This window comes from Erpetoichthys calabaricus, chromosome 16 (genome assembly GCF_900747795.2).
Source record: "Erpetoichthys calabaricus chromosome 16, fErpCal1.3, whole genome shotgun sequence".
Taxonomy (NCBI): domain Eukaryota; kingdom Metazoa; phylum Chordata; class Cladistia; order Polypteriformes; family Polypteridae; genus Erpetoichthys; species Erpetoichthys calabaricus.
This window is the reverse complement of record NC_041409.2, coordinates 19,466,053-19,492,356: the sequence shown is the minus strand read 5'-3', so window position 1 is coordinate 19,492,356 and position 26,304 is coordinate 19,466,053. Positions and strand designations below refer to the sequence as shown.

Sequence of the window (26,304 nt, the reverse complement as noted above, 5' to 3'; positions counted from 1 at the left end):
TAAATTGACCAGCCAATGTCCGATCTATTCTTTGATGTCACGATTTGGCCAGCCAGTTTGCGAAATAGCATGGGGCGATCGGCCAAAATCAGAAGAAAAAAGGCATGAGCAGTGATTTGTTGCGCACTTAGTAGTGCAATTGCATCGAGTGTAGCCTTGGCGGCTCTTGTTCAGAAAGCGGATGCCACTTGGTTGTTTGACAATAATTAAGATTAGGTATAGAAGTAGGTTTCACATTTCTGTTATTACTAGGGGGCTCTGCCCCCTGCTCGCTTCGCTCGCCAACCCCTGGTCTTGGGTAACCCGAAATAGATTTGAAAGAGATTATTTATCTCCGTCAGTTGTGGTCTTTCGTTTTGAACCCATGCCTGCTTTGCTTCCGCAGTTTCAGACGCGCGTTGTAGGCGCCTGCGTTCATTGATCTTATCCAGGTGGGCTCGTGTTTGTATCGTTGAGCTGTATTGTGTTTAAATTTGGTGTAAAGCGTTCAGCGGTTTGTACAATCCCAAGCAGCACATTATTCCTAACTTCACTCCGCAGTAGTGCCACACACAATATGGCGGTGACGCCTGCGCCTTCACTCCGCAGTAGTGCCACTCACAATATGGCGGTGACGCCTGCGCCTTTCGTACTATCTTTGTGGACCTGTGGGGCCTCCGTAGCCTCTCACGTTTGACTCTGGGGTGCAGCGCAGAATCCTCTTTTTTGTGTGGTTGTGTCGTTAGTGGTAGCTATGGGCGCGATGTTGCTTCATTTCTCATTCACGTTAGTTGAGCTCTTTCATTCTTGGGCTGTGACTCCTTCGTTCGCGGTGGATATGACTTCGCTTAAGGTTTATGAGACGCGCGCCTGCGCAGTACGTCTCATGGTCCCATCGCCGTGTCCCTGCGTCCATATCCGGTTTATTCTCGGTTAGTAATATGGATTTTAGCCCTAAAATAGTGACTTAACATCAGGGACCTATTTTATTGACCTTAAGGTTAGTGTTTGGGTGAGGAGAAGGCCATCTGAAGTGGTGCTGCAGTGGTGAACAAGACCTGCCTTGAGCAGTTTCTCGTGCAGAATGGAAAACTCCCTTCTGAATCTGCATCTGAAATTTTTAGGAATCTTCGCACCTTGAGCGGACAATCTTACATCAGCACATCGAATTTTGGCCAGGGAGTTCTCGCCACTTCGCAAAATGGCCGGACAAAGTAGCATATACACTGGTCATTTCTAGTAATTCGGACTTTGGCCACACTTCTCGGCCAAAATGCGAAATGGCTGGCCGATTTGGGAACTGGCCGAACTTCGGGTTTTGGCCGTAACATATATCTATACAGATGGCTCCTGTCCTTGCCACTGCACTTTCAGTTGTGCATCTCAACTCCAACTGAACCATTTCAATGATGCCAGACACCTTGAGCTTTCTTTGGAAAACGTAAATCGAAATATTTTTATTATTTCTTCAATACATAATCATTTCAAATAAAAACAACAGATTACTGCGGTGCCGGGGTTTGTTTCCTGCCTTGCGCCCTGTGTTAGCTGGGATTGGCTCCAGCAGACCCCCGTGACCCTGTAGTTAGGATATAGCGGGTTGGATAATGGATGGACAACAGATTACACTGGAAAACCTTCATCAATTAAACAGCAAGCACAAAGCTAACTGACATTATGCTCATCCATGCCAGCACAATCCTGTTCTTGTTATCAAGTAAAATGCTTCCCTTGTTTTTTTAAAATTGTGTAAATATTTTTACACTATTCTTAATAAAATGACCTTGTATAGAAGCAGTCCTAAAGGGCTTGGTGTGTTCCTGAGACATCTGGATTTTTTTTAAGCAGATAGGCATTTGGTTTGTGTTTGTAATGCCAAAAAATGTGCTGCTAACCGTCACACGGTTTAGTTTGCTTTTCCTTGGATTTGCACAGGCCATTTCCATCTGACGTGTTTGTTTTTGATAAGCTGAATGCTGAAGCCCATTGAGTTTACACATCATTGGATGTGCATGTGACCTGTACAGAAATAAAACAATATTGAGACAATATGTTCACTAATCTATAAATATTCAGCTGGTTAACAGTGACTCTGCACGGTTTAGTTTGTTTTCATTTTTACACATTAAGCTTACCGTAGGCGGGCAGTGTCTCTTTGCTTCTACAATGCTAGAACACCTCAGCCTTGTACTCAGAACTCGACCTAACACTTCAGCATCACACACAGCAATGTAAAACACTAATAGCGACACACCCAAGAGTGTGTAACAAGACAAGAACTAAAAGGCAAATAGAGACAAAGAAGCCAAAAGTAAATATGTGAAAACGGCCAAAAAATAACCAGCAGGAGAAATGATCCTGATATGGACAAATGAAATCTGTTATTGAAACATATCATGCCAAAAATATATTTTCCAAATATTCTCTTTCTCTGAAGTGCAAAAATATATTTATATTAAGAAAAAAAAGCAAAATGAAACTCAGACCAAACTGCTTTCCATCACTTTTAGACAGGGCACAGATGCAGAATGTCCCACAGAAAAAATGCCACCCACTGGGCTTTATTGTAGGAATGGCATGACCAGGACAGGTAGCACTGTGCTTTGCATTTGAAGAGTTCTGTTTGTTTTATTCTTTTGGCAATTTAATTATTGCTGATGTTTAGACATTGGGAACATGCAAATGTTGTCGATATTTTGCAGACATTAGATACACCATGGTTGAGGTTGGGCTGCTGTCCAATTCTCATCAACATTGTTCTTATTTTCTTTACACAGGTGGCGCGGTGGTAGTGCTGCTGCTTTGCAGTAAGGAGACTGTGGAAGATTGTGGGTTCGCTTCCCGGTTCCTCCCTGTGTGGATAGCGCTTTGAGTACTGAGAAAAGCGCTATATAAATGTAATGAATTATTATTACACAGAACACTAGAGAGATACTGTAAGTGGGATTACTTAATAAGGAGGCTGATAAATAATAGTACTTGGGGGTAACGTTGTGTGGTAATGCAGAGCAAATGCTTTATTGCTGGGCTTGATTATGTTTTGTGAGCCCCATGGTGGAGAGACGGGCATCCTGGCTGGACAATGGCATGACCTCTTGACAAGATGGAAGGTGCCAGGGGATGGAAACGCTCCTGGCATCTGACTTCTGCTTATCCATCCCCTGGCGCCTGCCGTCGTCCAGCCAGGATGTCCGTCTCTCCACCATGGCACTCACAGTTATGGGAATATTTCTACTTTATTCGAGTATAACATTATCTGACTACTACTACTACATTTTCATATGGAAATGGCTACTTTTACTCTGATACATTTTCCATTATCCAACCCGCTATATCCTAACTACAGGGTCACGGGGGGGGTCTGCTGGAGCCAATACCAGCCAACACAGGGCACAAGGCAAGAAACAAACCCCAGGCAGGGCGCCAGCCCACCACAGGGCACACATACACACACAGAGCACACACTAGGGACAAGTTAGAATCACCAATGCACCTAACCTGCATGTCTTTGGACGGAAACCCGAGTACCCGGAGGAAACCCACGCAGACATGGGGAGAACATGCAAACTCCACGCAGGTCTCCTTACTGCGAGGCAGCAGCGCTACCCACTGCGCCACCATCTCATACATTTTGCTATACACATTTGTTACTGCAATATTAAACCAGAATAAAAAGGACTACACAAATATGCACAATGCTTTACTCAGCCAGTTCTCTATTATATGATCTTCCCCCATTTGAGGGAAATTTTCAAATGTGAGTTGTTGGCACTAAGTATAAAGTATTAATTTGTACACAAATTAATAAATATGTAAATAAATAAACAATAGCAAAATGATAATAAATGACCATGAATAAATAAATGTGTCACAAAATATGGATTTTGTTGTTTATTTCTTTATGTAATTTATTATTTCTTCATTGATTTATTTCAGTTAAAGCTGCAGGCAACCTAAAATACACCTGGAAAGGAAAACTGTCATTTTTACACCATGAAAAGTTGAAAGGGTGGGCTCTAACTAGTAATTACTGTGTTTTAATTGGTGAATCATTGGTGAAGTGCATGCTTAAAACCTGTGACTGTACGCATCTGTGGCAGATATGAGAGAAAGAAAAAGTTGCCCAGAATTACAACATGAAGCATCGACTTGAATTCAAGAAACTGTAAATGTGGCACTGGCATTCAATGACGTATACTGCTTCTCGCAACTGAGACGATGTGGTGGATGTCTGGCTGACCAACCACAAGCGTTACCTGGTAGGTAACCAGCCAAATATCAGATGGGGATCAGACCTATGCATATATGCATATATAAATCTGCTCTACCAGTGATTCACCAATCAAAAAACAAGATGCGTTAGAGCCCACCTTCTCAACTTTACTTGCATTTCAAGGCCTAGCTCATGTTGCATGTGGAGTCACCGAAATAAATAAATGAAGAAAAAAAAAATGTATTATAAATTATTTTTTACTTTTTAGTGCATTTTTGAATAAAATCGTTCTATATAAATTTTTTTTATATATATTTTTAACCACCCTAATGCCACACAGTCCTCTGTACATTACAAAAACCTTGATTTGGGTGGGAAGGTGACATTAGAGACTGAGTGGAATCGAACCTACAATCTTAAAGTGAAACGTAACATTCATTTCTGTTCACTTCTCATTTCAGGAAATCCTAAGTATGGGTGAAACCTAACATGTGTGATTTGTCTATCGGTGAATCGAACCTTCAGTCTTTCTTAGAAAAGCTCAACACTTTGGATATCCACTGAGGCAATATCTCCAAAAGTGTATTTCACCAAATTTCTATATAAATGATGAAAAATTGTTAACATTTAAAAAAAAAATAGTTTGTGTACATTGGTCTCAGGGTGGCACAGTGGCGCAGTGGTAGTGTTGCTGCCTCGCAGTACAGAGACCAGGGTTCGCTTCTCGGGTCCTCCCTGCGTGGAGTTTGTATGTTCTCCCCATGTCTGCGTTGGTTTCCTCCTAATGCAGGTTAGGTGCATTGGCGATCCTAAATTGTCCCTAGTGTGTGCTTAGTGTGTGGGTGTGCCCTGCCTGGGGTTTGTTCCTGCCTTGCACTCTGTGTTGACTGGGATTGGCTCCAGCAGATGCCCCTGACCCTGTGTTAGGATATAGCGGGTTGGATAATGACTGACATTGGTCTCAAGCACTTGACCAATGCTGCTCAATTTTCATATTGAAGTAATTTGACAAAACTTCAATATCAATTAATCGAAATGATTTTTAATTAATTTGTCTACATTGGTTTTGAACCTTCAGCCATTTGATCAAAAGTCCATCACAGAATGTCCCACTGTCTATAAATTGTTAAAGGGCTTTCACAGTTTGGTCCAAGGAATTGTGATTGCTAATGATAAGAACAAGAATGGCAATGTACAGCAAGTATGTCATGTCATGCATCCTAAAAGTATTCATTCTAATGACACTTTGGCATTACTGGTCATAGTTTACTGAAAAAGTATGTCAAAAAAGTTTTGCACTTTTGCAAGTAGAACAAATCAGGAGTTGTCTCCCCTAGAATTTCTCCTATACTCAGATATGGGGGTGAATATTTCAGGAGTAAACCGCAAGACAATGATTAGATTTTTATATTATGTACATTAAAGAACCACCAACAACAAATAAAATCAAATCAATAATATATTGATCAATTATAAAAGTAAAGTTGAATAAACTGGACTCTGCAGGTGCATGAATAAAAAAGTACCACTTCCGGTTAGTGGAAATAGCTCAAAAGTTGATAGAAATCTACGTTTTTTACCAAATACTTGTATGCAAGATATGGTTTACCTGACTGAAAGCGTACTCAAGTAATCGTGTATAGATACACACAGACAGACAGACACACAGACATACAGTTAGGTCCATATATATTTGGACAGAGACAACTTTTTTCTGATTTTGGTTCTGTACATTACCACAATGAATTTTCAATGAAACAACTCCGATGCAGTTGAAGTGCAGACTTTCAGCTTTAATTCAGTGGGGTGAACAAAACGATTGCATAAAAATGTGAGGCAACTAAAGCATTTTTAACACAATCCCTTCATTTCAGGGGATCAAAAGTAATTGGACAATTGACTCAAAGGCTATTTCATGGGCAGGTGTGGGCAAGTTCGTCGTTATGTCATTATCAATTAAGCAGATAAAAGGCCTGGAGTTGATTTGAGGTGTGGTGCTTGCATGTGGAAGATTTTGCTGTGAACAGACAACATGCGATCAAAGGAGCTCTCCATGCAGGTGAAAGAAGCCATCCTTAAGCTGTGAAAGCAGAAAAAACCCATCTGAGAAATTGCTACAATATTACGAGTGGCAAAATCTACAGTTTGGTACATCCTGAGAAAGAAAGCAAGCACTGGTGAACTCAGCAACGCAAAAACACCTGGACGTCCATGGAAGACAACAGTGGTGGATGATCGCAGAATCATTTCCATGGTGAAGAGAAACCCCTTCACAACAGTCAACCAAGTGAACAACACTCACCAGGGGGTAGGCGTATCGATATCCAAGTCTACCATAACGAGAAGACTGCATGAAAGTAAATACAGAGGGTGCCCTGCAAGGTGCAAGCCACTCATAATCCTGAAGAATAGAAAGGCTAGATTGGACTTTACTAAAGAACATCTAAAAAAGCCAGCACAGTTCTAGAAAAACATTCTTTGGACAGATGAAACCAAGATCAACCTCTACCAGAATGATGGCAAGAAAAAAGTATGGAGAAGGCGTGGAACAGCTCATTATCCAAAGCATAGCACATCATCTGTAAAACACGATGGAGGGAGGCAGTGTGATGGCTTGGGTGTGCATGGCTGCCAGTGGCACTGGGACACTAGTGTTTATTGATGATGTGACACAGGACAGAAGCAGCCGAATGAATTCTGAGGTGTTCAGAGACATACTGTCTGCTCAAATCCAGCTAAATACAGCAGTCAAATTGATTGGGAGGCATTTCATGATACAGATGGACAATGACCCAAAACATACAGCCAAAGCAACCCAGGAGTTTATTAAAGCAAAGAAGTGGAAAATTCTTGAATGGTCAAGTCAGTCACCTGATCTTAACCCAATTGAGCAGGCATTTCACTTGTTGAAGACTAAACTTCAGACAGAAAGCCCAACAAACAAACAGCAACTGAAAGCCACTGCAGTAAAGGCCTGGCAGAGCATTAAAAAGGAGGAAACCCAACATCTGGTGATGTCCAGTAGTTCAAGACTTCAGGCTGTCATTGCCAGCAAAGGGTTTTCAACCAAGTATTAGAAATGAACATTTTATTTCCAGTTATTTAATTTGTCTAATTACTTTTGAGCCCCTGAAATGAAGGGATTGTGTTCACAAAATGCTTTAGTTGCCTCACATTTTTATGCAATCGTTCTGTTCACCCCACTGAATTAAAGCTGAAAGTCTGCACTTCAACTGCATCTGAGTTGTTTCATTTAAAATTTATTGTGGTAATGTACAGAAACAAAATTAGAAAAAAGTTGTCTCTGTCCAAATATTTATGGACCTAACTGTAATTCCAAAAATGGTATTTTCGGACTCGGGGAGGTCTAAAACGTCGAGATTTATCACAATCTTGAAATGGAATTTTTGGACAATTACAATACTTTCCCTATACTTCATATATGAGAAAGGAAAAAACAAAAAACACTAACAGATATCCTAATTAAGGATGACTGTCTATACAAGCTTCACAGAAAAATTCACAGACCCTCCAATAGTTGAGCACCAACATGTTCTCTGCATTTGAAGAAGTGTCCAGTAGTAAATCAAGAAAGACAAAGAGAAGAGACACTAGGAACTGTCCAGAGTAAATACGCAGGAGATGCTGGTATGTGCTTTTATTCTTACTGTCCAAAGCATAGAAACGAATTCAATAAATGGGTGGGACATGGCAAACATTAGATAGACAGGATATCCCCACAAGTGACAAGAAAATCTACATATTTAATGTAAAATCACCTCACCCACAACATAATCTCCAAAGCCAATGGTGCTGAGAGTTATAAATGCATAATACACTCCTTCTCTATAGCTCCAGCCTTCAATTGAATGGAATACTAAGGGGGGGATAGCCAGGAATAGAAAGATGCCCATCATAAGAAAAAAAACCATAGTCACAATCTTCACCAGTTTCTGCAAAAGAAAAAAAAAATGTTTTGGTTAATACATGCTGCTTTTTGATATATTTTAATACTGGGAAAAGGGTGCAAACACCAGCATAACATACATTTCTAAACTTTCTTTATACACCCTGCTCCTGCAGATGCTCTAAATACCCCCTTCACTTACCCATTACACTCAGCCCCAGGACAGAACCAGAAGCTATCAAAACTGAGTACCTTGTCCATCTAGTCCCAGAGTAGAAACATCCGCACAAAGTATGAAATCATAAGGACATTTGTAACTGGTTTAAAAAACCGTGTCACCTTCTCAATTCCTCGCTTGTAAAGCAGCTTGTCCAGTCTTTCTGTACAGGAGGAAAGCCGTTTGCCCACCCGACTCAAGACGATCAGATTCAGAGGGATTCCAAACATTGCAAAGAGTACACAGAAAATCTGACCTCCGGCAGTACGAGGAGCCAGGTATCCATACCCTGTGTGAGGAAATCAAAGTCTATATTATTGGAAAGAAAAAGGTTGAGCTGTTAATGACACTGTTAATGACAGAGTACCTTTGTAATCATGATATTAAGTGGCATGAAGAAATGACATTCTAACAAGCACTGGCACATCTGGCATAGACTGTTGGTGGATGGCATGAAAGCCAGAAGCAAATGGGCTAATGTTTTTAATGCAGAGGTCCCTTTATTTATTGGCTACATCCATCCCTACTGGTCTTCATCTTTAGTGTGTTGCACAGCAGTCTGTATGGGTTTAAAAACCCAAAAGACCCATAAATTACATCGAGAGAAGTCAGTTACAATAAAGATCACTCATTATTTGTTTTGTTTTTTAAGAAATAACTTGATCATAAAAAGAAATCTTGGTAGGTATGTGATATACAGCAAAAGGCAAGTACTGTATTGTATTTATTTTTCGTCACAAGTCAAGGGATATCTTAAAGGCCTTGTCTTAAGAACTCTTTAATGAATACCCAGACTTGGGGGTTGGTGGCAGGATTGGCACTCCAGCCACTGTAAAAAAACACCTCACACTGTTCAGGGTGGTCCTGGGGTGTCACTTACAGCCCACATAATGCTTATCTCTTATTGTCCAAAAGGCGTGAACATGTCTCACACACCTCTTTACAAAGCACTTTGGGATTGTTTAGACCTCCTTGGCCTCTGGATGGTTGCCATTGCGCTGACTTAATTGTCAAGCTGTCTTAATCATTTTTTGAATTTCATGTTTTTCATCTACCATAGAGGCTAATTCTGCTTGTACAAGGGGGCTCCGCCCCCTGCTCGCTTTGCCGGCGTTGGGTATCCTGAAATACATTAGTCGAGCTCGTTCATTTTGGAGCCTTGCCCGTGGCATTTCAGACGCGCGTTGTAGGCGCCCGCATTCATTGATTTTATCCAGGCGGGCTCGTGTTTGTATATTCATCAGTCGAGCTCGTTCGTTTTGAACCCGTGCCTGCTTTGCTTCCGCAGTTTCAGACGCGCGTTGTAGGCGCCTGCGTTCACTGATCTTATCCAGGTGGGCTCGTGTTTGTATTGTTGGGCTGTATTGTGTTTCAATGTGGTGTAAAGCGTTCAGCGGTTTGTACAATCCCAAGCAGCACATTATTCCTAACTGCACTCCGCAGTAGTGCCACTCACAATATGGCGGTGACGCCTGCACCTTCAGTCCGCAGTAGTGCCACTCACAATATGGCGGTGACGCCTGCGCCTTCAGTCCGCAGTATAGCCACTCACAATATGGCGGTGACGCCTGAGTCGTCCGTACTTTGTCGGGTTTCACTATGCTGTGTAGGCGCCTTTGCCTTTCGTACTTTCCCGCGCCTTCCGTACAATCTTTGTGGACCTGTGGGGCCTCCGTAGCCTCTTCCATTTGAATCTGGGCTGCAGCGCAGAATCCTCTTTTCTGTGTGGCTGTGTCAGTAGTCGTTAGCTATGGGCGCGTTGTTGCTTCATTTCTCATTCACGTCAGTTGAGCTCTTTCGTGTTTGGGCCGTGACTCCTTCGTTCGCGGTGGATACGACTTTGCTTGCGGTTTATGAGACGCATGCTGTACGCACCTGCGCAGTATGTCTCATGGTCCCATTGCCGTGTACCTGCGTCCATGCCATCCGGTTTTCGCCGTGTGCCTGCGTCCATGCCATCCGGTTTACCATTCTCAGTTAGTAATATGAATATTTCTTGTGCTTAAATGTGTACATTTTAATTGATGTTAAGGTTTGCTATTAAGAATATTATTAAGAATAGCATTAAAGTAAGATGCCTTGAATAAACAGTCTGCTAAATAAATAAAAAAATACAGTAATCCCTCACTATATTGCGCTTCGACTTTTACGGTTTCACTCTATCGCGGATTTTATATGTAAGCATATCTAAATATATAACACAGATTTTTTGCATTGTTTCTGCGGACAATGGGTCTTTTTACTTCTGGTATATGCTTCCTCAGTTGGTTTGCCCAGTTGATTTCATACAAGGAACGCTATTGGTGGATGGCTGAGAAGATACCCAATCAGAGCACTCAGTTAAGTTCCTGTGTGTTGATTGGCTCAGCGACAGAGCGCCGAATTCGATTCTGCTGCGTTAACTAGAAAGTCTCATCTCCCTCGTTCAGCATCAGCGTGTTTCACTGTGTAAAGAGTTAACTTTTGTGCTCTTTTGTGTTTATCTTTGTGCATAGTCAAGCCCTTCGTTACGGCTCCAAAACGATCTGCTCCTGCTACTGTTTCAGGGGCCGTGCCCAAGCGCCAACAGAAGATGCTAATGATTGCCGAAAAGGTAAAAGTTTTGGATATGTTGATTACGGCATCAATGAGTCCACGATTCTTTTTATTTAAAAAGGAGGAAAAGAATATAAGATCTACGGCCACAGTGTCCTTTAACCAGGGCGCAAAACGAGTTGTAAGTGGACATAATAAGGCGATAGTCCGGATGGAATCTGCTTTAGCAATTTGGATTGAAGACTGCCGGAAGAAGAACAACGGCGGTGCTACACAGTCGCCTGAAGATGCTCCTTTAGAAGAGCTGTAACGCTGTCCTTTATTGTGCAGTAAAATTAAACTCATCATTATCGGACAAGTAGTCGTGTCATTGTTGGTGAGTAACCATATTTAATTTTCTACGTACAGTACTTAGTACATGTATGTACGTTTAGTGTCACTGTACACACATTTTACTGTATACAATTTTTCTTGAATTGTACGTATTTATTGCTGGAGGCCTGTCTATCGTAATGGCTGTAACATATATGCTATCAGAGACGCTCGATATCTTTAAAATAATATTTAGGTTTTACTGTATATAAACAGTGTGTTTACATACATAATTTCAACAAATCTTAACTAATATCTAAGAGAATACAAAAGGGTTTATGCTGTATAACTGTGTGGGAAATGGTTATAAGAGTGTGGGAGAGTTTATAAGGGCTTAAAATATATAAAAATAGCCATATAAACATAAGGTTTTTACTTCACGGATTTTCACCTTTCGCGGGGGGTTCTGGAACGCAACCCCCACAATCGAGGAGGGGTCACTGTATATAATAATCATATACAACACTCTCAAACCTGCTTAATACAATCCAGTGTTATGTGGGAAGCTAATACTGCTGCGTAATGGATTCAGTGATTTTGAACCACATAGCCAAACACTGTTGACATGTCTGCCTGGGTTTTCCTTTGGGTACTCAGTTCCTCCTTCCACATTTCCATAACATGCAGCTGAGTTAACTGGCTATTCCAAATTGGCCTCACTGTGAGTTTGAGTGTGATGCCCAGAGATAAACTGGTGTCCTCTCCAGCACTGGTTCCTGCCTTACCCTCCATTCTGCCAAAAAAGGCTCCTTGTAACACTGAACTGGACTAAACAAGTTTGAGAATGTTATGGTATGTTAATGATACCAACTGGCCCCATGACTCTGAAAAGGATAAGCTGGTTTGGAAATTAGGATGAATCCACTGCATATCAAGGAAATATATGACAGTAAATCAAAAACAAAAGGCAATTTGAAAATTATGAGGTAACCTCAACAAATACAAGCTGACACAATATAACACGGTCACAGTGACTTATGGGTAGTTGCAACACACACTGGGCAGCGCTCTGCTGTTAAGTCTAGTTGAAGCCCAGGTCAAATGCACATGAATGCTTGTTGTGGAAAAAACTTTGCTCCATCTTCAAAGAAAGCAGTCATGGAACCCAGAGGAGAATGCAGAACAGTTATTTGCACAGTCCATGGAGTGAGCAATCAATTAAACAATTAATCTGCCTTTACACTTTTTCCAATTACCATACATCATCTGACTCTTAATATGCAGAGCTTTATTACTTGCTCCAATTAACTAATGCCACCAGTAGTTTCTGACTCATGTCGACTCTCCCATTGATCTGAACACCGCTTCGTTAAGAGGGTTGTTTACAGATTGTCCTATTGATCTTAGCATCACTTCATAGGAGGGGTGTATGGGCTTTCCCATCAGTTTATCCCCGCTTTCTGAAGGGGTGTTTGTTACTCATTTACCTCGTTCTAACCTTAGAAAATTACATTGGTAGCTTCTCTAAGACAAGGCAGAGACCTCTTGTGCTTTGAGTTACATTCAGTTCTTTTCCTTATGTTTAATAATTAATTCTGTTTTAACTTTGTCTATACTGTATATGCTTGTAATAAATTGTAAACGATTATTATACGTTAACTTAAAATTCAATATGCTCCTCTACGGGATTGCACCATTTGTTGAACAACACACCATAGTGGGATTTCTTTGGGCAGAGACAGTGAAACCTGCTGAACTGCTCTGAACGATGTTGGCCAGAGTAATAGCCATGCATATAAAAGAACAGACTGCACATGGTTTCAATAGATGATACTTGCTAATATTTGTTTCCACTACCCATCACAAGTTTCAGGCTCTGGAGCACTGAGGAGACTTCAGGTACACATAATTATGAAGAATGACATTCCTAGCAATACTAACGAGAAAATAATTAAGGCTGCAGCCCATGTGTCACTCTGTCTGAGAAATGCTCACCTATAGTTGTAATAACAGTTCCAACAAAAAAGAAGGAACCACTGAAATCCCAGTTGGTTTGATTTAATGACTCCATTTCTAACAAGTTCACTCCATTTTGCTGAGCTTTCATCATCATCTGTAGGAGGGACAGAAACATATAGAAGAGTCACAAAGTTTGAAGGCTAAATATCATTAGGATTCAATTCCATTTCATTGGGTAATTACTTATGAAGCTTAAAAATTAATAGTATTTCAATTTCATAATCAATTTTGGTATTTCCATAAATATTGTCACTATAATAATAATAATAATAATTTTGCAATTGCTAACATAATTAGAGAAAATGTACAATCTTGTGAAATCTAAGTACACCCTTTGATTTTATTTTTATTTTTAACACATGTGGACATATCAAGATTCAGTCTTCATTTAAACGGAATCTTTAGATCAAGGTGACTTCGTTGGAAAAAAATACTAACTTGACCTCACTATAGTATTTTCAAAAACAAACGAACAGATATGCAATTTCCATCTGTAAACAAAGTAAGTCCACCCTTGGCTCTAATTGCTGTTATTGCCCCTTTTGGCAGAAACAACCTCAAGAACACAATATGGTACCCAATATACTCTGTCTCGTAGTCTCTGACATTGACTGGGAGAACGTTTTCCCCACTCCTTCATGCAGAACTCTTTCAGCTGTGTGATGTTTGAGGGGTGTCTTGTGTGCCCAGCCCATTTCAAATCCCCCCTGCAGCATCTGGATGTGATTCAGATCTGGGCTTTGATTGGGTCATTCCAGAAGTCTCCCTTTGTTTCATTTCAGCAGTCCCTTGACAGATTTACTAATAATTAGGGTCATTGTCATGTTGCAAGGTCATCTTTGAGTTGAGCTTCAGTCTACTGACATATGGTCTCACCATATCCTCAATCACTCTCCAAGTACAATGAAGAATTCATTGTGAATTCTGTGATGGTGAGCTGCCCAGCCAGTTAATTCAGCTGCACGTCTTGGAAATGTGGAAGGAGAAACTGAGTACCCAAAGGAAAACCCAGGCAGACAGTTTGGCTATGCGGTTCAAAAGCACTGAATCCATTAGGCAGCAGTACTAACTATTGTGCCTGTCAGTATGCAATATGTGTAGGATATGTTACAAACATAAAGGGCAAGCATATTATTATTATTATTATTATTCCCACATAATACTGGATTGGATTAAGCAGGTTTGAGAATGTTATACAGTCATATGAAAAAGGCTGGGAACCCCTCTTAATTCTTTGTTTTGTTTCTCATTGGCTGAGCTTTCAAAGTAGCAACTTCCTTTTAATATCTGACATGCCTTATGGAAACAGTGGTATTTCAGCAGTGACATTAAGTTTATTGGATTAACAGAAAATATGCAATATGCATCATAACAAAATTAGACAGGTGCATAAATTTGGGCACCCCAACAGAGATATGACATCAATACTTAGTTGAGCCTCCTTTTGCAAATCTAACAGCCTCTAGACGCGCGTCTGGATTCTGGATGGATGTATTGTTGACCATTCTTCAATACAAAATCTCTCCAGTTCAGTTCAATTTGATGGCTGCCAAGTATGAACAGCCTGCTTCAAATTATCCCATAGACTTTCAATGATACTCAAGTCATACTCAGAACATTGTACTTCTCCCTCTGCATGAATGCCTTTGTAGATTTCGAACTGTGTTTGGGGTCATTGTCTTGCTGGAATATCCAACCCCTGCGTAACTTCAACTTTGTGACTGATGCTTGAACATTATCCTGAAGATCTTGTTGATACTGGGTTGACTTCATCTGACCCTCGACTTTAACAAGGGCCCCAGTCCCTGAACTAGCCACACAGCCCCACAGCATGATGGAACCTCCACCAATTTGACAGTAGGTAGCAGGTGTTTTTCTTGGAATGCGGTGTTCTTCTTCTGCCATGCAAAGCGCTTTTTGTTACGAACAAATAACTCAATTTTTGTCTCATCAGTCCAAAGCACTTTGTTCCAAAATGAATCTGGCTTGTCTAAATGAGCATTTGCATACAACAAGCAACTCTGTTTGTGGCGTGAGTGCAGAAAGGGCTTCTTTCTCATCACCCTGCCATACAGATGTTCTTTGTACAAATTGCGCTGAATTGTAGAATGATGTACAGATACACCATCTACAGTTAGATGTTCTTGCAGGTCTTTGGAGGTGATCTGTGGGTTGTCTGTAACCATTCTCACAATCCTGCTCATATGCTGCTCCTGTATTTTTCTTGACCCGCCAGACCTGCAGGGTTTAAAAGCAACTGTGCCTGTGGCCTTCCATTTCCTGATTCCATTCCTTACAGTTGAAACTGACAGTTTAAACCTCTGAGATGGCTTTTTGTAGCCTTCCCCTAAACCATGAGACTGAACAATCTTTGTTTTCAGATCTTTTGAGAGTTGCTTTGAGGATCCCATGCTGTCACTCTTCACAGGAGAGTCAAAGGGAAGCACAACTTGTAATTGACCTCCTTAAATACCTTTATATCTCATGATTGGACACAACTGTCTATGAAGTTCAAGGCTTAACAAGCTCATCACACCAATTTGGTGTTACAAGTAATCAGTATTGAGCAGTGACAGGCATTCAAATCAGCACAATTACAAGGGGACCCACATTTTTCAACAGCCAGTTTTTCACATTCTGATTTAATTTCATACAACTAAATACTGCTTCACTAAAAATATTTGTTTGGAAAACATCCCAGTAGTCAGATGTTCCTAGGAAATGAAAGACATACCAGTGTTATCTTTTTTGTTGAAAGTAGAGTCAATTATTATGCAGGCTGAGAGGAGTTCCCAAACTTTGTCATATCACTGTATATGATTATTATAGGGCGGCACGGTGGCACAGTGGGTAGTGCTGCTGCCTCGCAGTTGGGTGACCTGGGGACCTGGGTTCAATTCCCGGGTCCTCCCTGCGTGGAGTTTGCATGTTCTCCCCGTGTCTGTGTGGGTTTCCTCCAGGCGCTCCGGTTTCCTGCCACAGTCCAAAGACATGCAGGTTAGGTGGATTGGCAATTCTAAATTGGCCCTAGTGTGTGCTTGGTGTATGGATGTGTTTGTGTGTGTCCTGCGGTGGGTTGGCACCCTGCCCGGGATTGGTTCCTGCCTTGTGCCCTGTGTTGGCTGGGATTGGCTCCAGCAGACCCCCGTGACCCTGTGTTCGGATTCAGCGGGTTGGAAAATGGATAGATGGATGATTATTATATTTTTTTTTCTTGGATATTTCTCCCACTTTAGTTGTACCTCTGTCTCATTTCTTATCCTGTCCTTTTATGTAACTCCACACATCCATCTATGAGACTTTCAAATGTGATTTTATTACTTGCTTTTTACTGAAGGAATACACTGTCCAAACATGGTGTTCTTCATATGCTACTAACCCCATCTAGTTTATAGTGATGGAACAGAAAACATTTTAATCTCATATATTCGTGAAGAACAAAGACAACAGACTTTCTGATTGAATGTACATCTATTGAGACCACAACAAACAATATGAAAATGAACTTTTGAAATGAAGACAGGACTCTTGACCAATAAATGAGGGGAAACAGGAGTGGTTTTGTTAAGTTCAAAGCTCAATCCGGTGTCAATTAGTGCACTGCTCCAATGTTCCAGAACAATTTATTTAACAATATTCTGGCAAAAAAGGCACAGTTTTACCTGTTGTGAACATATGACTGGATGACTTGACTTGTGGATTATGTGACATGAGGATTGTGACATTTTTCCATAGGTGTTTTGATATTGTTTGCAGTTTTCCAGCGAATATGCTATCTCTGTTCTGCATTTAAACATTTCTCTGCCATTACTACTAACCCCATGAAGTATGTAACATAAATAAAAAAATACTATTTCAGGGTGGAGTATTCCTTTAAAGGTTATTTCCAAGCACCCTTGTACAAGCTGAGCATGCAAAGCTAGGAGAAAGGTATTTTTCGGCATTTATAAGATTTTTCTTCTATCATACTTCTATCAGTTTCCTTCCTAAAGCTGTGTTTATAAATCCCCCCCCCCCCCCACCCCTCTTCTGCATGTATTAAGCAGAAGGCACCTCTGAGTGTCAATTTGACCCCAAATAAAATTGCTAAGGGAGCCAAAAAAATATAAAAACACTAGAAATGATAAATAAAAAGAATTACATTATGTATGAACAGAGCAAAGGTAAAATAACTCTTACTGTGCTGTGGTAAGAGATCTGGAGCTTTTAAATAAATAAATATATAACATCTACACCCGCGTGTTGGGGTGCGGCTTCAGTGCGAGGGGTGGGAGCAGACGGGCCCGCATTCCATGCACGCTGGCAGGATCGCCCGTGACTATAAAGTAGCGCTGGAGCTGTGATTGCTGTAGCTGTGCCTCACCCCTGTCTTTAAAAGGAAGCGTGAGTGATAGAGAAGGGAAAGAAGGGAAAAAAAAGAAAAGAATGGACAAGTCCTGATAGGGAGGGAGTGAGGGAAGGAAGGACAGACCAACAGTGTGAACAGAGTGATTGGATGTTAAAGAAAGGAAGAGAAGACAAGAGACGGAGAGAATGGAGGCAGGTGGTCAGACTCAAAGAAGGGCGCTCCTGTTGAAAGAACGCCGGGGAGCAGGAGAGGAACGTGTTGCTCAACAGATTGCCCTGCGCATGCCGATGGAAGGGCTGCAGGGAATGGAGCCGGGATTTATTGGTTGATTGCACCTGTTGGGAGTTTGTCTCGTCCGGCTGCAAGAGCCCAGTCGGAGTAAGCAGGGAAGCCATCACTTTTAGATGGCAGCATTGGGGTTCATTATGATTTAATAGGAGAAGGTCTCCGATTTTAACCTCATTTTAAAGAATTATTTATTTCCTGGATTTTAGACTATTTTTATGCATCATTTACTTATTTAGTTTGGAGGATTTGTAACTGCACTGTTTTCAAACACGATTGACTTTGAGTAAAAGTACTGCACAAGTACTGCGAAGTACTGTCTTCGCTTGCCGTGGCCCATCCAGTTACGTTATCGACGGTGGCGGGTTTTAAAGCCTCCCAGATAAGCTAATGGGAGAGTGGAGCTGACCCACACAGTCACATGTACCATTAGGTGTAACAGTGCAGCATACAGGGTAGAGTAACACGGAGGGGAGCAAACACAGCACAGAGTCCAGAATGCCCGTAAGAAAGAGAGGAACTCCAGTGCTACTATGAACAGCTCATAATGCTGGAATCTGACGGAGACCACTGAGGAAAGTACCGTATAACATATTTATTGAAAGAGTGCCATAGAAGTAATTATAGAAATTTAAAAGAATGGCTTGGGGAATGGACGACAGACCCAATCAGGAAATGCAAGGAAACTGGGTTTTTGGTACATTTTATTAATCCCCCAGGGTTGTTGTGGAATGTAAAGGCTCCAGCTGCATATTTTGGAGAGCAGGCCGCTTTGGAGCTTCCAAGACTGACTTGGCTGATTAGGCAAAAGTTGCATTTTACATTTACATTTCTTTGCTTAACAGACACTTTTATCCAAAGTGGTTTACAAAGGACGTTAACGTAATTGATTAACCTCAGTCTAGGGACTGTTTTGAACAAGCGTGACAGGATATTTGATCACCACAAGTGAAAAGCTACTGTATAAAGCTCTAGCAAAAAAAGAGATCAATTAACAATAGGACAGATATTCACAGAGCACAAAACATTCTTTAGCAATTTGACAGATATTCACAGAAAGGTACAGTTTACAATCTCATCTTAAACACAGTGAGGAAGTCACCAGTTTCGATGGAAGTTGGCAGCTCATTCCACCATTCAGGAGCTGCCTATGAGAAGAGTCTGGGTTGAGATTTGATACCACACAGAGGTGGCATCACTAGATGCTCTTCACTGGCAGACCTATGTGAGCGAGCATCAAAGATTTACATTTAATTGAATTCACTTAGCAGAAGGGCTAAGCGCAAATTACGGAAGAGGTCAACTTAAATAAGTAATATCAGGTTGGGTTACTGTTTTGAAACAACATTACAAAATTGACCACCACAAGTAAAGAGCTGCTAAACAAAACATTCCAAGACCAGTTCACTTCTCTTAGCTACTAAGAACCTCACATCAAAACCATTAGCAATTAGGGAGACAGTCACAGAACAAGAGAGTCTTCTCAAACACATTGGGGGATCAGCGGTTTGGATAGAGGAGCATTTCCTGGTCGTTTGAGAGTTTAGATTCTCCCAAAGATACGACTTCAGTGATCATTCTTGTGAAGAAAATGTGTTCTGTTCCTTGACTACGATTAACGCCTGTTTGATTTGGCTCTGGTGACACATTCAATTTTGGCTATAAAATCCTGCATTTGTTTCCTGACTTCGATTCCTGGTTTGAGTCCTGTGATTAGTTTATTTATCGCATGTCTTCATAGTTATGACCTTTGGCTTGTTATTTTGACTTTTCAGCTTCTCCCAAATCCCTTTAACTGTAAAACTGCAGCTGCCTAGTAACACTCAGTACAGATTAAGTTAGCAGATTACCATCATAGTACATTACATCTGAATGTAGTCTGCTTTCTGCAAAATGACAAGGCCAAGGTACATTCCTGATGGTAACATCTGTCACATTTCACTCTGGCCACCCCATTTCTTCTGCTCCCCAATTGGCCACACCAACCATACTCAACTGCCACCAGCACACCAGCACCACAAAAACCCAGACACAACCTAACCACACAGTCACGGGTTCAAAGAAGGATATTTTTAATAAACAAAATGCCTTAAACAGGTTTTTATCACCTGGCAAATCACAGTCGCAATTCCATTTCCTTCCCTTTCCACCTCCACTCTCTTTTAAGCAGGCCTTGTCCACCTCTTCCCGACTCTGACTCCTGGATGAGGCTGTTTTTACAACCTGAACTCTGGACTACTTCTTGGTCCAACAGGATTGCCACTTCCAGGTCTGGGAGAACCTCTCCATAACAGGGGAGCTCCCTCTTATTGGCACGTGAGAACCCCACCAGGGCTGCCCAGCAGAACTGCAACTCCTGTGGGGCCCTGTGGGTGTCCAAACAGGAGCCATACCAGAGGGGTACTGCCACCCAGTGTACTGGGGGAACACAAAGCCCCAGGAGGCAGTCGCCCTCTGTCCTTCCTTCTCTCATAATGGCCTTCTGGCCGGGAAAGATACACAGAGCTGGACAATTTGACATCCGTAGCAGAGCGACGGGCGCTCAGCAGGCTCCTATCAATTATGGAGAATCCACTGCATCCACTAAACAGTATCATCTCCAGACAGAGGAGCAGCTTCAGCGACAGACTGCTGTCACCGTCCTGCTCCGCTGACAGACTGAGGAGATCGTTGCTCCATCACATTATGCGACTCTTCAATTCCAACTGGGGGGGTAAACGTTAACATTATTTAAAGTTATTGTCTGTCTGTATACCTGCATTGTTATCACTCTTTAATTTAATATTGTTTTTGTATCAGTATGCTGCTGCTGGAGGATGTGAATTTCCCCTTGGGATTAATAAAGTCTATCTATCTATCTATCTATCTATCTATCTATCTATCTATCTATCTATCTATCTATCTATCTATCTATCTATCTATCTATCTATCTATCTATCTATCTATCTATCTATCTATCTATCTATCTATCTATCTATCTATCTATCTATCTATCTATCTATCTATCTATCTATCTATCTATCTATCTATCTATCTATCTATCTATCTATCTATCTTCCCGACTGGGTACGGAACCATCCACAATGGCTGGATGAATAAAAGAGAACTGACATTTTTTTTATTTCAAACTCATTGGAATTGTATTTTTTGAGTGGCAGAAGCCATATAATTAAAACACTTTATAAAAACACAGTTGGAAAAAAGTCAGGGTCTTCATTGAGAAATATTATACTCTCAGAATTATAATACAAGAGAGAAAGTCCAAAACTCAGTGTCTAGGCTATGTAATTATCAAAAAGGGTGTACACACAAGAAAAAGAAAATATCATAAACCAGGAGCAAGAAAGAATCAAAACCAGGTGATGTGCTAGGCGGATTAAATAAATTAGTCACTACAACAGCTGTCAGTAAGAAAAGTGGTTGTCTGAATGCGCAAAGTGCCTTCGACCATGAGAAGCAGAAGGAAAACTACAGGTAGCTGATGTTAAGGTGAGAGTAGCCAGGAGTACATCATATCAGGAATGGGACACACGTAGTTAATGGTCAGTCAGCCAGCTGCACAGACAAGTCAAAAACAACAAGCATGTAGCTCCTGAGATGAGCATTGTCTTTCTACGCACAAGAAAGAGAGAGCAAGGCAGCTGCTGACAGGCTGATGGAAAGCAAACTGCTTTGACTCCTCGGATAAAAAGCCATGAAAGACGATGCTAAAAGCACAATATCGTGGACTGACTGCTGGCAAGTGACTGAACATCTGCTTGGCTGGCTCATTAGGACTGGACAATGCAGCTCAGCAGAGTTATCATTCCTTAAATAAAAAGTCTTTGTTCTTTCTTCAGTCCATTTCGCCCCTTCTAACTCAAGATGTCTTTGCGAAGAGGCCTATGCAAAAATACCTGTGCAACTCTAATTTACACCTGTGCTTTCAGGTGAAGCCCAGACAGACCCTGGTGCAAGCTGGAGTTCACTCAACTAGTTTGGAATGTAAGTGGGGGAAGGTGCAGCTGGATGTCTGCCTCCCTCTTAAATCTGCTTTCTTAACAGGCCTGGTGTGCCACTGTTTTCTTTTTTGTCATATTTGGCACACTGTTTTAATCCCTAAGGGGAAACTATCTTTTCACATGACCTTTTGGGGGTTAGCCATTGTACAGAGCCCCTGGAGTAATTTTCAGGTTAAGGGCCTTGCTCAAGGACCCAGCGGAGTACGATCCCTCTTGGCAGTAATGGGATTTGAACTGGCAGCCTTCCAGATGCCAGCACAAATCCCTTGCCTCGCCTCAGAACTATTGCTCTACAGAATACCCAATACCTAACAAAATGGGCAATGCCCACTTTGGCCTAAGCCACTGCTCAGTAGATCACTGTTTGTGTTCTTTGCACCACTTTGCTCACAAAAGATGTACAGTAAAACCTTGGAATGTGAGTAACTTGGTCTGTGAGTGTTTTGCAAGGCGAGCAAACATTTTTAATCAATTTTAACTTGATAAACGAGCGAGGTCTTGCAATACGAGTAGTACGTATACGCTTTGTCTGCCAAGCGTCACGTGATCACAACAGAGCTGATGGTTCTTTTCTCTCTCTCTCTCTCGCTGCGGGATTGTGGGTAATTGTCTCCCATGCGTGCCTCACTCGTATAGTCAACATCTGTATGAGCGGATACTGTGTACTATAGCATTGTGACCACGTGTGGGTGCGTAAAGCATTTTTTAATTTTGTGTGTGAGCGATGAATCTGTTTAACGACAATGCAATGTCACATTTCCGCGAAATCCTCAAAACGAGGCAAAAGCAACTGTCATTGGGTAGGTTCCTTGTTAAAGTTGCAAAAAAAGTAAAAGATTCCAGTGAGCCAACAGATAGCAGGGATTCCGTTAGTTAGAGTGAAAGTCGTCCTCCTCCTCTCCTCTCTCTCGTCTCCCTCACACCAGCCGCAATTCTTTTCAAAGGTAGAGTGCAGGTTAATTTGTTTTATGTATTTCTACTTTATATTTTGTATTACATCCGGCACCGCTGCTCCACAGACAGATTGAGGAGATCGTTCCTCCCCCAAACTATGCGACTCTTTAATTCCACCTGGGGGGGTAAACGTTAACATTTAACATTATACATAGTTATTGTCTGTTTTTCACCTGCATTATTATCATTCTTTAATTTAATATTATTTATTGTATCAGTATGCTGCTGCTGGAGAATGTGAATTTCCCATTGGGATTAATGAAGTATCTATCTATCTATCTATCTATCTATCTATCTATCTATGAATATTTTTGGGATGTGAAACAAACCAGCTGAGTTTCCATTATTTCTTATGGGCAAAATTTGCTTTGATATACGAGTGCTTTGGATTACAAGCACGTTTCCAGAACGAATTATGCTCACAAACCTCTGTACTTTTAGATGCTTATGCACTGCAGTTCAATGCTGTTTCTCTCCCTGTGGAGTTGTTGAGCAGAATATGCTTAATGAATACCTGAGAGGGTTTTTCAGTCATATGAGGCCTAGTTGCTTTTCCAGTTTTTCTTACATCTCAATGAGTGCACAAACATCACAGTGAAGGAGCTTATGCTTACAATGACAGCTGCCATCAGCTGATGTTGCCTTAACTTCAGATTTACACACCAATATGTCCTTGTCCAGTTTCTCTTGTGAAACGTTACCAAGTGGACAAGTCTTTGTCAATGAAGCTACTGTCAAATTCATCTCCATCAATCAGTCATGTCTCAGTTGGTGCCGCTGAGCCATTTCAGACACCATTTTGAGCACTTGGATCTGTATGACCTTTAACATGATAGCACATTGAATGCTTATCTCAACCACCACACCCTTGTAGAAGCACCTGCTATGAACGGAATTTATATCCTTCATCCAGTCCAAGTGTTTCTTAATTTTGTCTGTTACATGCAATGTTTAATCATTAATGTAATCTGGACCTGTTATCTTTACAACGTTAAACTGATTTCAACACAATATGTTTTAAACAAGGTGCCCTGGTGGATGTACCTGTTTTAGTTACCAGCAAAGAAACATTTGAAATTGTAAATTATACTAACACAGTGCCACTTTCAGAGTAAAAAGTGGACCATTGCTGAACCTGGACATGTTTTGAAACATTCCACTCTGTCTTTCAGCATCTTTTAATTATTAACTGACAAGCAATTAGTACCTTGACTTGTGACCTTGAGAAGAAGCATAACTATGCTCAAAATTAATTAACAAATCAATCCTTTTGTGTGAGGAATCATACTGCCAGCTATAGAAATCTGGGTTCAGGTCCTTGACCGGCAACTATCATTGCATGCTTTACATATTCCTTCATGTTTGCATGGGTTTTCTCCAAATTCAGCAGTTTCAGCTTCAAAAGCCGTGCGCACTCGTTAAATGGCTGCTCTAAATCACCCAAGTATGAATGACAGTTGGTGCGTCCATGTGTGTGACGTGGTATCTAATCCAAGGTTGTTTTTACCAAATACAAATGCACATGCACTTCAGGAACCTAAGCAGTATTCGGATGGGAGTCTAACAAGGTAAAACTGGGGTCGCTACTGGCTTACCCTGTGGTTTGAATGTGCATCCTGATGCCCCAGTGCAGTGTTGGGGACACTGTGCTGTAAAAATAGTGCTGTACTTTGGATGAGACGTAAAACCGAGGTCCTGACTCTCTGCGGTCATTAAAGATCACTGGGTATTCTTAATGAGGAGTAGGGTGTATCCCGATGTCCTGACTAAATTGCCCACCATTGCCTCCTAAACATTCCCTGTCCCTTATTGGCTCTTTCACCCCTTCACCACCTGACAGCGAATGTGTGGTAAGTGTACTGGCACAAAAATAGCTGCTGCACATTTGTGGTGGTTGAATTGGCTCCTCACTCACTACATAAATCACTTTAAGTCGTGAGAACAGCACTATATACATGTAAAGAATAATAATAATAATTGTTATGATTATTATTTTTATGTTCCAGAAATGTATTTTACATATGAACAATTAATTTATCTCTCTCTATATATATACAGTTAGGTCCATAAATATTTGGACAGTGACAACTTTTTTCTAATTTTGGTTCTGTACATTACCACAATGAATTTTAAATGAAACAACTCAGATGCAGTTGAAGTGCAGACTTTCAGCTTTAATTCAGCGGGGTGAACTAAATGACTGAATAAAAATGTGAGGCAACTAAAGCATTTTTTGAACACAATCCCTTCATTTCAGGGGCTCAAAAGTAATTGGACAATTAACTCAAAGGCTATTTCATGGGCAGGTGTGGTCAAGTCCGTCGTTATGTCATTATCAATTAAGCAGATAAAAGGCCTGGAGTTGATTTGAGGTGTGGTGCTTGCATGTGGAAGATTTTGCTGTGAACAGACAACATGCGGTCAAAGGAGCTCTCCATGCGGGTGAAAGAAGCCATCCTTAAGCTGCGAAAACAGAAAAAACCCATCCGGGATGGATTACATCTTGCCTGAAGAAGGGGCCTGAGTTGCCTCGAAAGCTTGCATATTGTAATCTTTTTAGTTAGCCAATAAAAGGTGTCATTTTCCTTGACTTTTCACTACAACTGTTGAGATGAAAATATGTAATTTTTTTTTCTCGATGGAACATACCATTCTCAAACCCACTCAGTCCGGCTCAGAGTCACAGGGTGCCACTGTCTTGTCTTGACATCAGTGAGCAAAATGCAGGAAACAACCCTGGGCAAGATGCCAGTCCATTACAGGGCCCAAAAAACACCCAAAGTCACACTTGGCCATTTAGCCTTTGATGATGTGGAAAGAAAACCTGGAGTAAGCCATGCAAATCCCACAATCACAACAAACGGTAACAGGTAGCAACTGTTTCCATCCATCCATTTATTTTTTAACCTGCTTTTCCAGGGCAGAGTGGTGTGGAAGCTGGAGCCTATCCCAGCAAGCAGGAAGCACAAGGCAGGAACAGTCTCTGGACATGGTGCCATCCCATGCAACTCTTTCCATAGAATAGAAAATAGTGTTTTAAATTTCCTTTCTCTCCTTTAAGACAAAGCAACCACATGGTTCACACTTGAGCAGGCACTGCGTGAGGTCCTTGTCATTTGTTCAGTAAATCACTTTGTTTGCTTTAAAGATTGCAATGTTAAAAAAAAAAAACACCTGATGCCTTGTGTTGTTGAGACCTTCTTGGACCACGCAAGGTTCTAACAGTGCCAGGCCTTTTACATCCCAGGTGATGATTAAAACTGGAAGTGATATGAGTTGAAATGAGCCATCCAGCATTGTAAAAGCCTATAGGACTCAAAAGGGAAAATATCTTCACATGTGAATGTTTCGTAACCAGGGCCGTATGATGGCAAAGTGGTTAACCGTACTGCTCACCGCCCAAAGACACACACATTTCGGTTTAATTGGCTTGGTAGGTGTGTGTCTGTGTGTTTGTGTGTCCAGTAGTTGACTTGTAAGCTGTGTAGAGGGCACTTGATACTGCCAGGTTAGGCTCCCTATCCCCACTCAAGC

At 41.3% G+C, this 26,304-nt stretch overlaps 1 protein-coding gene across 1 annotated transcript in view; it reads right to left on the bottom strand.

Moving 5' to 3' along the window:
* LOC114666787 (potassium channel subfamily K member 16-like) overlaps positions 1-26,304 on the bottom strand; it is a 50,520-nt gene that overhangs the window by 4,338 nt on the left and 19,878 nt on the right. The window contains exons 2-4 of the mRNA XM_028821784.2: positions 13,159-13,276; positions 8,439-8,605; positions 7,977-8,145 (exon numbers count right to left, since the gene is read on the bottom strand). Coding sequence (XP_028677617.1) covers positions 7,977-8,145; positions 8,439-8,605; positions 13,159-13,276 — 454 coding nt within the window. The remainder of the gene's footprint in view (positions 1-7,976; positions 8,146-8,438; positions 8,606-13,158; positions 13,277-26,304) is intronic.